Genomic DNA, 18,245 nt, shown 5'->3' with positions numbered 1-18,245 from the left:
ATTCAGAGTGACTTTACATTTACTTCCAGATCATTGATGAGAAAGCTGAACAGGATGGGACGGGTGCTTATGGAGCCCTGCTAGAAACAGCTACAGTCAGAGATCATTCTCCAGTTACTCTTTGAGAAGCCAAATTCACGTAACACCTGTTTAATGGGACTTGCGTGTAGTTCTTTTTAAAGAAGGCAGTATGGAATACTAAGTCAAATGCCTTACTGCAGTTTAAATAGCTCCATATATCCTCCAAATTGTGTTCCCCTGAAAAAATGACGTCAGTTATGTCATGTCTTTTTATAAACCCACACTGTCTGGACTAGTCTTTCTGTCCTTTGAAACACTTTTTCAGTGGTATCTTATCTTAGCTTTAATTCCATGATCTTGCCTGGGGCTGAGGTCAGTTGCACTGCTTTCTAGTGACCTGGCTTGACCTGTTCAGTCTCTGAATACTGGGACACCAGGGCTCTTCCAGCCTCCTCAAACTTCCCTGCTGTTCCAGGGATGGTTAACAATTAACCAGAGCCGGACAGAGTTCTCCTCAGACAGTCTTCAGGCCTCGAGGATGCAAGTTCTCTAGCTGATATTAAAGTATGGATAGCTAGCTGTTATACTTAGCTACTTAATGGACTGGAAAGACAACATCCTGTTTGGTAAGAGTGTTTTTGTCTTGCTTCTGTCAAACAAAGAGAGAGCTCTTGAACATTCCTGCATCATAGCAAAGAAAACACAGATTTGCCTGCCTGTGGTGGGCCTGTTGCTGAGATTTTGGGTTTGGTTTCGTTTTTTTTAATTACCATAAAGCAAAATCCCTGTTGTTTTACTCTTTTCAGGCACAGATACTTTAAGCTTTCATTATCAATTAATCAATTTCAAATTTGAGACTATAAAGTTTATATTTCTCCCAAGTATTAAAAATAATTATTTTCCTTTTCATCCCATTAACTTTATCTTGGTTTTTTTAGATTTTGGTTGTTATGTTTGTCTAACCACGGAAAGACTGACGTTTAGTTAAGGATGTCTTCTTTCTTGTCTCTGAAGCCATGGCTCCAGGCAAAAATTTTCCATTTTCATTTTCTCATTTGGGTTACATTTTTCTTCCCAATGTAATTTTCCTCCCCACCTTTGAAGCCCTAAGGTTATAGTAGTAGTTGGGATCTTGTATTCAGCCATGCTGAATGGAACTTACTGCTTCTAGGCCAGGACTTACATGCTTTTTATGTTTGTAGGATGGTATTTGGGAAGCTGCTGGGAAGAAGGCTCAGGGAGGAGGAGGAGGCAGGGTGCACTCTGTTCTTGTGTCATTGCCTCCTCCACTAACTTGTTTTTTCTGCAGGACTATAAAGCTTTACATTGTGATTATATGTACACTGGCAATTTCCTGCTACCCTAGTCCTACCCACTTCTTCTTAGGTCTGTCCCATTTTCTTGCTCCAATCCCCACCAGCCCTTAGAGCTGTGTCTTGCCTTTTCCCAACCCCAGAGTCAGGGAATCTCTCCCAGATATCACACATCCCTCTTGTTCTTGACCCCAGTGACACCCATTTGCAGTCACACAAAGCTCTTGTCCCTCTTCTGTCCCCCAGGAGCAGCCCTGACAGTTCCCTTCACCCTTGGTACAGAGCAAGTCATAGCAAAGTTTCCAATTGCTTCTTTAAAAATCCAGCTAAAGAACCGAGCTCAAGGATCCATCTTGAGGGGCAAGGGGAATCACCACATACCAGCCACAGATCACACTTTTGCTGTTGGTCATACTCTCTCTCCAGGTAAGAACATGATTCTCATGGTGCATAAAGAGCTGAAGTCCAAAAGCATCTGTCATGCCGGATTCAATGTTTTCATGTTAGAAGAACCATCTTCTATATTGTTAAAGACTTTGATAATGTACTTCCCTATGAAACTGCTGCTGTCTTCCAAACGGATGTCCCTGATAACACTACTTTCTTTTCTTTTCTCTCTCCACACATTACAGACAAGTGATTGTAGGGAACCAGATAGAAGAAAGCAGTTCCAATGGTGGACAGACTCACTGTGATGATCTCAGTGGCCCATACTCAGATGTGGTTGCTTCTCAAACATGTACCTCCTTTTCAGATGAAACTGGCATTCATGGAAGGACCTGAGCATGAGTTAAAACTGGAACAGATTAAAACAAAACCAGCAGGACAGTTCTCCTGGCTGCAGAGAAATCAGTGCTGTGACTGCCTATTGAACACTGATACCACAAACCTCAAATAGGTCAGGAGGAGGAGAAAAAGAATAATTTCTTTCAACAAGGGACAAACCTGAAGAATCCTGGATGCATAAGAGGAAGTCCTAACAGCCGTGTGTGAACAACATTGCTGGAGCTGCCTGATCAACATTTGAGATCCTCGTGGTAATGATAACTATAGAATTTCTTTCTTTCCTGCGTAAGGATGCAGACTCAAACTCCTCTGCCAGTTATGTGGTGCAAAGGGTGTGCTGCCAGTTGAGTGGTTCTCATTAAAACCCATTTGACTGCAAGCAGCTTTACTCCTCCAGCAGTAAGTCTATTCCAGTTATGCCCCAAGTCCTGTAAAGAGTTCTGCCTTGCTCACCTGAATGCACACTAAGTCTTGTTATCCTCAGGGGTATCTCTACAGCATCAGTTTTCACTGGGTTGCCTTGCTGTGGAAGAAAGCAGCATCCTGCTGGTCTTACTGAACAGGCAGCGTAACCAATACTGTGTATTCATCATAAGCACCACAAGTCATCTGTTTCTGGCTCTGTTCTCGGGTCACACTCATCAGCTGCATCTAAGTGACACTTCTGAAAAATGAGCAACGATGTCAAGAGCAACAGCTAAAATAAAACTTTGCTTTTAGAAGGGTTACAATTTGCTTCACTATCTTAAGCTCAGCAGTTCCCTCAAGGATAGAATATACTTTTTATTTACTTCTCTATTGCAAAAAAAAAAAAAAAAGGGTTTACTTAAAATTTATTAAAACGCCATTTACCTAGAACAGCCTTTAAAAAGCTAATGACAGCACTGAAGTGAGTGTCTTACTAACTAAAGTCATTAGCTTTACCTACTGCCTTCAAATGTAGTTTTGCTACCAATAACCATTTAGTTTTTTTGCTTCCAGTTTGAAATGGTAGACGGAAAAGAAGCTTAGTATCAAACTGGGTACCAGTTACCCAGGCATTAGAAAGAGAGATGTGTGTTTAGCGTTTATATCAAAGGAAAATGCTGGCAAAACCACAAACCCAACATTGTGTTTCTGCACCAGTTGCCTGCTTTGAGCTGGAGCAGACAAATAGTTTAGCAGAAGCTACAGGCCTCTCTGAGGCTCACAGCAGCTTTTGGGTGAGGTGGAGAGTGCGGGTTCTGCTCTCTCCACCTCTCCTTGCCCATGGAGCTCCACCAGACACAGTCAGAACCAAGAGAAGAAGGTCAACCAGAGGGTGAGGAACCCTTAGAGCTCCAGTAAGCATGAAGCTGGGACTGCAGAGTTGTGCCGAGGAAGACAGTGAGGGCTGCGATAGGTGTAACCCCCTCGCTGGTGGCTGTGCTGGGGACAGCACAAAATTAATTCGAAGCTTGAGGAGAAGCTTAGAAATTTCATATCCCCAAGCAAGCAGCAAGAACTCCTACAGCGAAGCACTGCCAGAGCAGCCTTATGCTGCGTACAGGGAGTGTGGGCCGTGGTGTTACCAGAGAGCAGGTGGGTTGGGCTGCATTAAAATAGCCTTAAACACGAGAGACAGACCAAACCACCAGGCATATGTTTGTGTTGTGAGGGGGGTTTAATCTTCTTCTTCTTTTTTTTTTAATCTCCAAGATAAACACTTCTGTAGTCTGCTTTTGGAGCAAACTGACTACTACTGGTGTTGGGCTTGGAAACCTGTCAAGGTGTCAAGTGTGTTGAGTCAGACTGAGTCATGGGCAGATGGGGAAAATGAGGAAAGGCTCCAGGAACTGAAGGTACCACATGGATGAAGATATATCAGAGAACCATACATTTCTATCAGTCAACTCAGATGGCCCCAACAGCCTTTCCCTCCCCTCATATACCCTTACCTTTGCTAAAGGTAAGGAGACATGCATCAACTCCCTTACTGGCACCAGTTCTCCCGCTGCAAATTGGGATTACCTTTAACCCCACTGCAAGTTGGGATTACCTTTAACCCCACTGCAAATTGGGATTACCTTTAACCCCACTGCAATCAGACGTTATCCTCAAAGACAGTCTGAAGAGAGCCCAAACATCTAGACCTATTTTCTCCCTCAAGTACACAGCAACTGCACTTCAATCATTCCCACCACGTCCGTCTGCCCTGAGCTAGAACATCTCCCCTTCAGCAGCTCTGCGCTGCCTCCTCTCCCTGACTCACAACAGACTGCCTCCTACCACCCTGTTTTTCAAGAACCTCTTCTCTACAAATGGATTCCAAGGGGGTTTCTTAAGGATGTGAATATTCCCATTTGTAACAACAGGTGTTCTTTCATTAGTTGCACTGGAACATGACTCAAAGTACGTAACCACTGGAAACACCTTTGGGGTTTTTTGCCTTTTCATACTACCTGGAAATGGAAGGCATATAGCATGAAGTATATAAACAGGAATAAATCATATGCAGAATGCAAGCCTATCTTATAGCACCTAACTTGGGAGGCAGGGAGTGGGGGAGAGAGAAATGCGTTTTCTTCTGTGACATTTCATACGTACCCATCTCAAGGCCATTTCAGTGCTTTGCTCTCCACAGCAAGCGCTTCATTTCCTCTTCCACCAGAGTCCTCTGTTAAGAGATCTTCCCTGTGTGGTCTGCAGCATTCATGGAGGACTGAAATGCTGCACCCACCAACCAATAAACTGTGACCTGAATCAACTCATGTTGCTGATTGAAAGCCATAGCTGACCTCTATAAGGTTACCCTAAACCACTACCCCCAAAACCCATGGGTCTGCCCAGTCACTCATGCTACATGGAGTCCTCTCCTGCTAACATGTGAGGTATCCTCACCTGAGCACTGGCACCAGCAGCCCAACACCAAGATCAGTTTCAGATCCTGAGGAGCCTTGCCTCCGCCTCAAACCGTACACGGTCTGTATGACAGGTATGCCAAGAAGCAGTATGTTCTTCAGGGCTCTTGCAAATTTTGAGTAAAAGGCTTAAAAGGCCTGTCCTGGCAACAGCTTCTGTGAGGACAGCCCAGACTGCTGGGCCTGCTGCAGAGCGCTCAGGACCTTCATCCACATGGTTCTCATCACAACAGCATTGAAGTGAGAAACTTGTGTTAAACTGTAGAAACTCCCTGTTTTAAAACACAGGCCCATATATGGAGCAAGTTTTCAATTTCCAAATGGTCTCCACAATTTATTTTCATCAAGCTTAATTTCCTAAAATAATGACTCTCCATCTATATGATTTATTCAAATGCATTTTGAATATGTTGGCAGTAATTCAGGCACACAAATCATTACACTGCTAACCATCTATGGCTTTTAAAGATACTTGGCCATTGTTTCTAGAAGGACTTCATAATAAACTTTTAATTGCCACGTTGCTAAACCATATTGAAGCTCAGAGGTGCTAAGAGATTAAGCCTTACTTTTAAAAGTTCCCACATGCACAGCTACATTCTCTTTATGGGCAAGCCCATATGAGCTGTATATATTTTACGTGACAGGTTAGTAGCTTTGAATTGACAGTTCATTTGCATTCATCTTGTCTGTTTCCAAAACTGTCATTAAAAGAAAAAAGGGAAAGAAATGTGTATGAACAATCCTCTCCTCAACCTTGAGTATTTGGTAACAGCAGTATTGGAGATGTGAAAACAATATTACAAGCTAGGGAGAAAGTACTCACTGCTGGGTTTTTCTGGATACTTGTGCCATAGGAAGATCATAATCTGTGTAGGAACCCTTAGGGTGGATTCATGTGCAGTTGGTCAGGATTTAGATAAACTCTTGTGAAGAAAGTGCACCAACATGCCTGCCAGGCTCTGGTCACAGTCATGGTCTCCTGATACCGCTTTCTGCTCTCATAGCACCATGCACCTCATTAGCTAAAGCCTGCTATAGGCTTGAAAGTTACCTTCCTTATTTTAGCAGTGACAAAAATGCATTCAGAAACCACCATTTCCATCCACAGAGAGAAACATCAAGTGTGCAAATAGCTGTTTAAGCGTAAATAGTTGGGGATGCCTATTTGCATTTGCCGTACCTATTTCTAGAATCAGATGTCACTCAAGACCCAACTGCCTGAGCTTCCACATATGAAATCTGCTCCTGTAGGTACCACTGTTACAAAATTCATGTTTTTAAGCAAACGTGGCCAAAGGGCGTGTGAAAGGCTGTTGCAAGGCATGCAAGTGCACACCCAAACACCTCCTGGGCTCACAATGTGCTGGAGACTGTAACAACTGGCTGTAGCAGTTAGGATGTGGGTTTTGTACCTTTATTAAGGGATGGGCATGGTGGTGGCATAGCCTTGGCTGGCTGACACATGCCTACCCAGTCACACACTCTTACTCCCCCTCAACAGTACAGGGGGGAAAATGGGATGAAAAGGGAGACTGCTTACCAGTTACTGTCATGGGCAAAACAGAGTCAACTTGGGGAAAATTAATTTATTGTAAATTAAGCTAGATTTGGGTAGAGAAAATAGGTTTCTGCATTTCTGTCCTCTGTCTTACCTCATTTAATTCTCTCAAGCCGTGATATAAACCACTGTTAGATGTGCTCAGTCCCTCAAGAGAGTTGAAAAAACTCCTTCCCTATGCGTCATGAGTATTTTTTTTTCCTCCAGTTAGGCGAGATGGAAAGACAGCTTTCCCTTTGGAACTCTTTTGGTTTCATTTTGTCTGTTTTGGTTTTTGTTTTAATTAAATAAAATAAGGAGTTCGGGTTTTTTTTTCATTGCAAAGAAGATTTCCTTATGTCAGAGCCTGGGGATTTTAGATGACACAGCATTTAGCCTCTAATGGGCTTGCAGCTTTTTCAAGAAATATTTGTTATTTTTACACCAAGTCTTGAAATAGGTATCATGGCTTCTTTAGGACAAGAATATTTATGTGCAGAAACAATCCTTATTTTTTGAGTCTCACTCTATTTTAAAACCCCCCAAAATTAAATAACCATCACCATGAGTGTGCATTTCTGCTTTTTTCCCCTGTACAGAATTTGTACAAAGTATGTCGACACGACACATATTCATGAGTCAATTTAATAAACCCTGTTTTACATTTCAAAGGCTCGAGTTCAGGCTTTGCATGTTTGCATATCTGGAATGGGATGTTATACTGCCCTCCAGGCCACATTCAAGAAATCTTTATCAGATTTCACAGAAAACTTTCAAGAAAAAACATGTATGATCAATGAGCAGCAAGTCATTTGGGCTTTAGTTCCATCTCTCATCTTTTCAGAGTGAAGAAGATGGGCCTTTGTTGCAAGTCCCATCAGTAGTTGGACTTGATGATCTTAAATGTCTTTTCCAACCTCGCTGATTCTCTGATTCTATGATCAGGGCTTTCAAACCACAGGAGAATAAAAACAACCAGCTCCAACATAAATGCTTTCAAAAGCCATTTAATTTAAAAAGAAGGAGAATCCCAGACCATCACGATTCCAGTGTTCAGTCTTCTATTCATACTGGTTTAGATATCATATATCATGACGGAAACCAGGTTCTTCAAGAACAGTAAATCATCATGCCTAAGCCTCTGACAATCCATTCTTTGCAATTATACCACATTGTGGTAAAGCTCTGCAGTCTTTTTTCCCCATACTATACTGGAGAAAGGACGGATTTTAACTACATGGGGCCTGAAATACAGTTCAGAGGCAGTGCACTAAGCAATCTTCTTTGGTTCTTCATAAAGTTAAAAATGCCTGTAATAAAAATGATATAAATAACATTCAGTGTCCCATACTATTCAAGAAAAGGAAAATTATAGCTGTAATGTTCCACTGAGAGATGATGAATACAATTTTCCCCCTCTGAGTTTGCACACAGTAATAAAATATTGATCTTTATGACAAGTTAGATTTGTATGGAGAACAGTTCAGGAGGGTTTTCTGCCTCACAGCAACGATGGCAGAGCATATAACATTCAAAATTAAGTGTCAGTTCACTGAATTAATGCCCCAATGTAGCCAAGTAAAGGGTTTTGCAAAGAGCCGTAATAGTTTCTTCTCCTTGTTTATGAGTTTCCAAGTCATCATCATTTACTTTATCATCTGTACTACTGCAGATCAATTTGACATGAGTTATTAACATATCTGGCTCCTGTGCTCCAAGCCACATGTCCCCAATGTACAGAGAAGTCACGAACACACAAACAGCTGTGGAAGAAAAATGAGAAAAAATCAGCACAGATATTCTTCTATTTCCAATTGTAATACAAACCCAAACCATTTTACCTCCAGACCTAAGTTTTCAAATAGTTTCCTAACTCTTTTCCTAGATGTAAAATTCGTGGGGTGTTTGGCCATGCAAAGCCAATGATCCTCCTCACACCAAGGGAAGAAAACAGATTTTTTTTTTTTGCACAACCTTCTGATCTCTTTAAATATAAAAGTTTGAATACTGACCCGTGGCTTTTGCTGTCAAACGATAATATTGAACAGCATACAGATTAGAGCCCATGCCCACATAGACTCATTTCTGCATGCTTTTTCCCCTTGGAATTACATTTTTATACCTCACTGAATTCCATTTTAGTCCCAGAAAGGAAAGTTTCTTTGAAGGAGTACGACTGTTGTACTATCAGAAGCCCCTACTGCGTGAGCCTATTCTGTGCTATCAACCCCTGTGATCCATCCCATCAAAGACATAGCTTTTACTTTGTGGAGCTACGAGCACCAATGGACATGAGCAAACTTCAAACTGTTCTGATGAATTAAAAAAAAGACATGGAACTACTTACTTGTGGCTGCCCCATCCCTGGCAGTGTTCAAGGCCAGGTTGGACGGGGATTGAGCAACCTGGTCTAGTGGAAGGTGTCCCTGCCCATGGCAGGGGGTTGGAACTAGATGAGCTTTAAGGTCCCTTCCAACCCAACCATTTCTATGATTCTATGATTACTGCCTTGTTACATGAGTGAAAAGGAAAAGACGAGTTACCTTTCTTGTTCACGTCCTCTTCTGTCTCTGCTGACAAGCACAACATTTTCACAAGTTCATGACAGCTGTTGTTGGTCAGGCCCTGGGCATCCATTAGGTGAAGCATGATTGAACTGAACAAACAGAGCTCTTTATCGAGTCCAGCTGTCCCACTGCTGGCCTCACAGACCTGGGTGTAAAACTTGAAGATGTTGTTTCTCAGCATCTCATCCCTGAGCATCCCCTGCACTGCCACTGGATGCGGCAAGATGCAATTCTGCAGCCACCGCAGAATTAACAACACCTTTTGCATATTGAGGCTGTGCTCAACCATGGACTTCACCAGCCATTTAGTTACTACATAAGTGGATGCACAGGTAAGACTGCCTGCTTCATCTGCAAGCTCGGCAGATTTGAGGGGCTCCCCTTGATGTTTGATAGGTGGCGGTGGGAAAACAGGCTTCCAGTGGGCAAGTATGGAATTCAGATGATCTCTGCATTTCTCCAGCTCAGAAGCTTTCAAGTCTGCAGCAGTGTCATCTTCTCTTTCTATCTCATTCTTTTTCCGAATGTGATGATATGCACGAGATGAGGCTTGAGATTTGTTCTTTTCTCTAATATTTTCTGTAAGAAGAAAACCACCACCAAAACAAACATCAGATACTCTAAAGGATTTTCTTGGTACAGAACTATGCAAGAAAGACAGTATCATCTGTTGATTCAGTTGCTAAAAGGATAAGCACTAGCCTCATTTAGCAGCCTGATTGAGCCTGTGCAATTCAGAGCAAATGGGCTACAGGCAGCTCTCAGTGACTCACAGGCTGAAACAGTTGTCTGAACCGGACTGCCTAACTTTGAGGTGAGCAATAATGCCACCCAGGCCCTGGCCCACAGCCCAGCAAAACCAAGGCAGTATTTCAGAGGTCCACAAGACACAGTTTTGCCAGAAAGGACACATGATCTTTAAGGTCTTTTCCAACCTAGTTCATTCTGTGATTCACACCACCTCATGAGAAATGCTCAAGCTGCTATCCTGTGGGCTACCGAAGGCATAGCAGGCACCTGCCTGTGGAAGGTATCAACACAGCCATGCTGCTGCTGGAGTGGCACAGAGTAAGGTGGTGAAGCCTGCCTTCCTCCAGCACAGCCGTGTCCTGGATGAGCGTCTGTCTGGAGAGGTGCTGCCAGCCAAGGGCAGGTGAATTTTTCACTCTAAGGGAAGAGACAGGCAGCTGAAGTTTGTGATGAGGGCTTGCTCTCTGTTAGATGCTGCCTGTGCCACGGGGAGCAGCAAAGCTCCCAAACAGCAACAGCCCTTTGCCACCACCATACCACAAGAGTGTTTTATGGCTATCTGCTCTCTAGAGTCAGTGAGAAAATCATCAGAATGTCAACTACACGCATTTCAGCATTCTTCCTGGGGGCTGTGGGGGCCGGGGACAACTCCTAAAATGTTACCTCAGAAACAACATTTCAGATAAGGATCCATCTTTTGTAACTGCTTTAAAAGCTCCTGAGGCTTGGAGCAACAGATTAAAAAAAAAAAAAAAAAAAGATCAGTAAGTTACAGCTGTCACTGTGATAACTCTCTAAAAAAATCCTCAGAAAGACACCAAAAAGGTGTGAAAAAACATCAGAAAAACCAAAGCTTTTGTAGTATCCCTTAAATACCTTAATAATTAGTTCAAGTGATACAGAACATTAAAAAAACAGATGCAGAAGTTTTAATGTGAATCAAGAGCAGTAACTGTATTCGCAGGAAACCAGCGTTGTTTAACACCTCCCACTACAAAGTTCCTTGTACATTTTATTCACAGAGATAACAAGAGAAGTCAGACAAGTCCAAATGTATTTTTGCTTTCTTCCAACTCTGATGACAGTAAGAAAATTTAACTATTTCATTTTTGCTTGCTTTACTGACGTTTTTTACCCACACTTCACTTTTGGGTCCCTCACTCACATTGAGAATGATTCAAATCTTTGAGCACAAAGCCTCCAGGCACTGGAGGGTTTTTAAGATGTCATTTAAGAATACAATTTTTCAAAGCCTGACACTAGATTTGAAACTAAGCTTCGTTTTAAAACTCCTTCCTTTTTTGAAACTGCATTTCTGCAAAGTTTCCAGAATTGTGTTAAAGTTAGAAATCACTACAACAAAGACCTGAAAAAAAGACTTTCTGTTTCTATTCCTCCTCCCCCAACCTATATCAGACTATCCAACAAAAGCTATTAACACTACTTCCTAAGAAGCTTCTCTCACTTGTCTGGTTCACTTGTAACAGCCTCAACCATCTTAATTTTCTGAAATATTTTAGTACTTACTAAGCAGCTCTTTGATTTGGTATTTCTGAGCAAGAGTCTGCACATCCTCTTGCAGTTGCAGGTCTTTTTTGATGACACTCCACTTATGCAGCAGCAGCAGGATGTCTTTGTTTGAGAGAACGCTGTCATTCACAGTGAACCGGCTCATTTCTTTGAAAGCCTCAACAACTACAGCACGATATTCCAGCACAGAATTGAGTGTACTGAAAAACTGAGTCAGTTTGGATAGATCTAAATTAGTCCTATGGAAAGAAAACAAAAGTGCCATGTATTTTTCTGCATGCTAGTTCATAAAAGGAAACAAAACACAATGTACACAAAATACTCAAAACAAAATTCAGGTTTTGTCTTCTTACAGTTTCTCCCTAGTCTTCTCCTGCACATATACTTGTGTTTCTCAGGATGCCAGTAGTAATTAGTTTCATTCCCATTGAATCCCTAGTGCTTTGCTTCATTAGCGTTTGGCAGAACAGACCATGAAACAGAGTCTTTGCCCTCCTGCCTGTAAACAGCAAAGGCAGATGGCACACAAGAAAAAGGCAGAGGTCTGGAGCTTTACCTATGCTTCTTTATTTTGCATGAATTTTTAAAAATTTGGAGAAATAAAAATAAACATAGTTTCTCCAGGCTGTGACAGTGCTTTGCATGAAGAGCTGCAGGTGCTATTATGAACCCAAATACAACTGGTTACCCATCTGTTTTCTACTGTTCCTGCTGCAGCTGCTGTGCTTAGACAGGTTACATGCTCTAGATCTGGAGACTGACCCATTCTCAACACTTTGGTCTAGAACTTCGCACAGGTTCTCCTTCCACAGTTTACATGTGTAGTACAGACAGAGTATGAAAGATCCTTGTAGCAACCAGCATTGCTAACTGCAGGCTCTAATCCAGCAGGAAAAACGTGACACACAGCAGCTTAAAAAATGGCCAGTAACTAAGGATGTAAAACTTGACAGTAACTGCATCACCTGTTATCTTATTCCCCATGCATTTAAACAGCTAAACCTTCCTGTCAGAGACATCTCATCAAAATCCACATTGAAGGGGAATAAAAAAACATTACGCTACCAGTGACTAAGAAATTCTTCTGGCCTTAATAAATTTCACACTGGATAGAGGATGAGATGCAAACTGATTAATAATAAAAAAACACCAAGAAAACAAAACCCCCCAAGCCCCCTCAAACCCAAGAGAACTTACCGAATGTGTTTGATTAATGTGATCAAAACATACAGAAATTCATTTACAAGCTGAATAGGAAGAAATTTCCTGTTCTCCTGGGATTGATTCCTGCTTGCTCTCTTGCCTCCTGAATTTGTTAGCCATAGAGTGTGGAGTAAGGAAATAATTTTATTTAACATCTTGTTTTCCAGAAACCTGAAGAACAACAAAAAAAAAGAAGCAATCATCCATTTGCAAGGCTGATTCTAACCAGGAACCAGTCCATGACCTAGAGGGGCCATATTCCAGCGCACTTTTGGAGCCATGAATGGCAATAGGTGCCTCTCAGCTAGGACCCCATCAGGGCATGAGAACATGACACCCCTTTGAAGCCCCAGCCACATGGAGGCCCTGGTTACTGTCCTTATCTTGCTGTGCTGCAGCTGGGGAAACACAGCAGTATCACGGCCCTGGCATGAGAATGGTGATTTCTGACGTGCATCTTTCACCACACAGCTCTGCCAAGTATTCCATTACATTGCAACCATTGCCACCATTTCTCTAGAGCAGTTACTGTTTAAGACAGCATGGTTCCTTATGTTCCTAAGACTTTAAGTAACAACAGTAATGCTTACAGCACAGTATCAGAATAACAAAGTAAATATGGCTTCTATGGGGGGAGGGAGAAATCTCATTTCGTATGGAAGATGCAAGAATACCACGTCTCAAAAGTACAATCACAAAGTAAGTATTGGGTGCCACAAGCCAAATCCAGGCTTTTTCTCTTCCAAATGTACCAAATTGTACCAAAGAGAGGTGAACAACAGGGGAGAAGCACTGGGAACCTGTCCAGGCAAATCACACTGCAGACAACCGTGAAACCTTGCTTGAACCTGCCAGGGTTCAATGCACGTGAGAGAGATTTTGTGTGTGTGCACACACACGTGTGTGCACGTATGTGAGGGAGAGGCAAGGGGAAGAGAAAGGGGTGGGAGGAGAATGTTAGAGACAGCTCTAATTCATTACTGTGCCAGTTATTGTGTAGGAGGTCCTATGAAAGGATGTGAATTGTGGGTATCTGAAATGAAAGTCACATACGCTAAAACAAGGTGCCATTTTGTTTTCTAGGTTTTTCAAGAAAGCACTACCAAAAACATGAAGTCGTCCTGCTACAATGTGAAACCATCTTGATTTTGTTTTTAGAAATACAAGGAAACACATTAGAGTTCAACAAGTTCTGCCAGTATGGCGTTAGGTGCCAAATGTCACAACCACTGACAGACAGGCCATGTCTGTATCTGTCACCCTTGTTTTCATACTCAGCTGAATAATTATTCTTCCTGGACAGTAAAATTATGCCCGTTTCACTAGTATTTCCCTACTTACCTTTTCTCTAAGATGTGCACTATCCAGGTTAGGAGGCTGTGATCTTGTATGAGTTCATAGGCAGCTCTTGTGACATGGGCAGCATTTTGTAGTATGTCCAGAATACGACTCTGAAACAGAAAACATGATTTGTTCTTTTACAGAATTAGAATACAGTCAAGATCTAACTATACCAATCTTTCAGAAGGGTATAATTAGCAATCTTTGGTATCCCATCAACTTAAAATGTGTTACCAAACATCACATGTTCTTAGCAGCCCCATGGAAGAAAAAACACTCTCTTTTCAATGCTGCATACGCGCAGATGCTACTCTCAAAAAAGGGGTCTTAAGGAAGCAAGACAATTTTCTTTTCTTTTGTCCAAGATTTTGATACCTAACTGAGATGATGTTAACAGACTGGATTTCTTGGGGTGGATGCTTATGAACATGAGAGCTTCTGATATGTGAGTTTTCTCATATGCTAAAGCACTGTGCAGGTAACATGCTGGTCAGGCAATGAGATCACCTAAAAAAGCAAAGGCCCTGACCATATGAGCAAAACCAAAGTATCTGCAATGTTTTCCAGGAAGCAGTAGAAATGCAGCTACAGCCAGTTGAGGAAACTGAGTGAGGTTCCACAACAGCAGGGACATGATCCAATTTCAGGGGACAAGGATGTGACTCTGGTTTAAAAATAAGCAGTTAGTTCCCTCTTCACACATACACAAAATCAACAAGAAAAAATATTTTCAAGAGAGCAAGTGCTGAGTCAACTACTCCCTTCGGCTTTGTATTTGTTTAAGATCTCCAAACCATGCAAATGTTTGTGGGTTTTTGTGGCTTGCTTCTGGCTTTTGTTTGTTTGTTTGTGTTTTGTTGGTTTGGTATTTTAATTCTTACCTGGGAGCCCTCATCACACAAAGGACTGTTGAAAAAGGAAAGAATGACCTGGAAAATCCTCTGGTAGTCATAAAGCTCATAGCAATGTTTATCACGCAGCCCTTCTCCAAGAAATCTGAGAATCCACTCACGTTCTGTTTTGTACTTGAAGCCATAAGAAAAACACCATCAGACATTTCAAAATAATGCCTGCCCATAAAAGCACAAACCCCCTGGTTCCCTAGGAGTGCCAGCACAGCGCGTAACAGCTACTTCTAGACTTCTCAATTTTCATCTCTATCAAATTTAATCAATAATATCCATCGGAACAGTTACTCTTGCAGCCCAAATATGCACTGATAACACAACTTAAAAGTTGCTGTTTCTAGAACACCTCAGTTGAACTCCACATCAATATTCTAAACTCAAATACGAAAGTAAGCTAGCTAGGGCAGAACATTCTGTTTGTTGGGTTTACAGAGCACATGCAGCACAACTCATGAGTTCATTATGTGTTACTATTAAGAAAACAACAAAGAAACCCAGAAATAATACTTCTCATTCCAATATAAAACAAAACAAAGATGCCTCTAGTTAATTACCTATGGAAGAATAAGATTTCATTGAATTTTTATGGCTTTTTCTATTATTTTCTGAAGAATGAGTGATACCCAAGATGGGATTCTTACATTACCTCGAAATCAAAACTGTAGAAAAGCTGGAAAAATCCTGGAACTTTCCTCAGGTCCAAATACTGGTGTGACAGAAGGAATCTGTTTATCTTTATATACATGTGCTCCTCTGTGAAGAGAAACAATGATTATTGTGGAGGAGGACAACGTTCACAAAATACAACCACGCAGTATAAATGGAACACATGTTTTCAGTGTTTCAGATAGTTGTCAGAAGTGTATGTTAATTACAGTGAGGAGGCTTCCATTCTAAGGCTGATTGTACTGTGAGCCATCCCTCCTCTTCTCTTCCCCAAAATGAAAAGCTCATTCAGAGTGTGCACAAAGCAGGTAAGAAGATAAATGTTCAACATGGCTCTGATTTCAGCAAACACAATGTTACTTCATTGACAAAACAGAAATCTGCAGCAAAGTAAGAGACAAATCTCTCCACATTTCAAGCCTAACAGTTCATAATTTTTAATCCACAGACCAGGTATGCCCCCATGAGCAGTGGAACAAATTGCCCAGAGCGACTATACAGTCTCCTTCCTTGGAGACCTCTACACTTTCTATGATCAGTGTAGAGGTCTGAAGTTTTTCTAGGATAAAGCCCTGTGCAAAGTGGTCTGCCCTCATAGCTGGCCCTGCCTTGGGTAGAGGGCTTAGCTAGAGACCTCACAAAGTCCCCTCCAAACTGAACTACTCCCCAGCACCATGGTTCTCCTTTACAACGACTTATATTGATTCAGTGTCTAAGGACAAAAGGACAACCTACTGAACTTGGGCCAATCTGCTGAACAGGACTCGCACCCATCTCATCCTCTGCCAACCTCAACCCCAAAATGATGAGGAGGTAGTGGCACCATCCCTGATGGATCAGACTGGTTTTGTACACAAATCGAAATGGCACTTCCCACTTCTCCAGTAAGGCAGACTACACAAGCATTGAAAGCTTTTCTTTGGAATACAGAAATCTACCAGCATCACACTATCTCATCTTCCAGTATTGATTAAGGACATCATTCCAGTGACTCACCCCAGGAGTTCAACACACACAGTAGGTTACCATACCTGGCTTTAGAATCTGCTGTGCCACACGAGCAATGTAGAGGGTCAAAGAGAAGGTAAACCTGAGGTTTGGCTGCCTGATTCCATTTTGCACAGCATCCAAGAGATACAGCAACTGCAGCACAAGAGCCCAGGGGAGAAAAGTATGAACCATAACCCAACAATGGGATAGTGTGAATACATAAATAAGCTTTTAGGATATTTCATAGGCCATAAACCAAATATCAATCCCATCAGGATTTCCATTCCTATACATAAAATTCCAGTGTATTTCTAGATCACATTTTTCCCCCTTTTTCCGCCAACTGAGTGTAAAGGAAGAAACACAAAGCAATAGGTGAGAAACAATGGAATAGAGGATAAAAAGCTTCTTTTAGCTCTCTCACCACGTGCGTGTAGGCGGATGAGTAAAGCAGCAACTCTCCCATAAATGTCCATGACCTAAAATGTCTAACCTGGCAAACTATCAACTGAGCTCAGTCTTACCTGACTCTGCTCTCGAAAGCGAGCTCCTTCCAGATGAGAACGAAAGGAAGCCAGGACAAAATATGCAGCTGCTCTCATGTTGGAATCATAGCTGCTAAGGGCAGCTACTGTTAGACCCAGGGCATTGACTTCAACAAACTTGTGACACGCCACTACACACTCTGTGTGGGAAGAGGGGGAAAAGAATTAAACACCCAGTACATTCTATTGACATGTTACAGAGTATATAACACCACTATAATTCTTAAAAAACTTCTATTCATAATCACCAATTTCTAGATCTAACCCTACAAACTATTACTTCACTGCTAGTTGAAGACTCCTTCAAATAACAAAGGTATTCTGCAAATCACTCTCAACAGGAATTCTTTACCTGATCTGAAATTAATCTGGTTAGTCTCATTTACATGAGACAAGGTGATTCTGTCTGCTAGACCATGCAAAGGTAGGAGAAAATTCTGTAAAGAAATCACACATCTCAGTTTCAGGGAAGTTAAGTCAAAGAAGGTCAAGAGAGAAAATTCTCCACCTCAGAACATTTTATGCGTGCTTGATAAGTCTGTGCCTGAAAGAAGGATCAGCACAGCTAGTGAAAAGCCTATCTGCACGAAAGAGCTTCTGTAATAGAACGGACAGGAGAATAATACATAAATAAGCTATTAGACACACCAGTTGTTACTGCGCAGGCATGAGCAATTCTGCTGGTAAGGCACGTTCCAAGCAAAGTACTAAACTGTACCCCTATGCCCTTCTGGACAAACAAAATCCAGCAATGAACAGTATCCAGCAAAAAACCAAAGCATACCCTTGATTCTAATATTTATCTTCTACAGCATTTTGCCATCAGGATTTAGACCTTTCCATTTCAGGGCTACGTGTTTTGAAAAGCCTGTGCCATTTCTACCCACTGATGGCTAGAAATGACTTGATGTAAAATGCCCAGAATTACTTCCATTGCTATTTCTATTCCATTCACCAGTAATAGAATACAATGGCACCTCAATTCTATTTTACCGGCTAAAGTGCAAATGTACTGCGGGTCTGAGTTTAGCAAAAATATTCAAATATCTTCTTGTAATTCACACTGAAGGTCAAGAGGAAGTTTCTGAGAAACAAATACTCCTATTTAAGAAAAGGCTGTAGTCTTACTGACAAGTACCTGTATTTGGTCCACTGATTTCCTCCCCCACCACCACCCTCACACAACTGAAATATATATATATATAT

General features: G+C 41.7%; 1 protein-coding gene across 1 annotated transcript; it reads right to left on the bottom strand.

The window, feature by feature from the left end:
• Positions 1–8,096: 8,096 nt before the first annotated feature.
• LOC104406850 (nucleolar pre-ribosomal-associated protein 1-like) lies at positions 8,097–17,179 on the bottom strand (the record flags this gene model as incomplete). The annotated part of the gene is made up of 9 exons (XM_010015957.1): positions 8,097–8,302; positions 9,083–9,655; positions 11,384–11,625; positions 12,584–12,760; positions 13,931–14,040; positions 14,812–14,955; positions 15,485–15,591; positions 16,536–16,647; positions 17,019–17,179. Coding segments are annotated over 9 exons (1,832 nt in total), but the record flags the coding sequence as incomplete, so codon positions are not given.
• Between the last annotated feature and the right edge of the window lie 1,066 nt (positions 17,180–18,245).

Source organism: Nestor notabilis, unplaced genomic scaffold, assembly GCF_000696875.1.
Source record: "Nestor notabilis isolate BGI_N333 unplaced genomic scaffold, ASM69687v1 scaffold13086, whole genome shotgun sequence".
Taxonomy (NCBI): domain Eukaryota; kingdom Metazoa; phylum Chordata; class Aves; order Psittaciformes; family Psittacidae; genus Nestor; species Nestor notabilis.
Note: the sequence above shows the minus strand (reverse complement) of the source record. Positions and strands in the feature narration are given on the sequence as shown.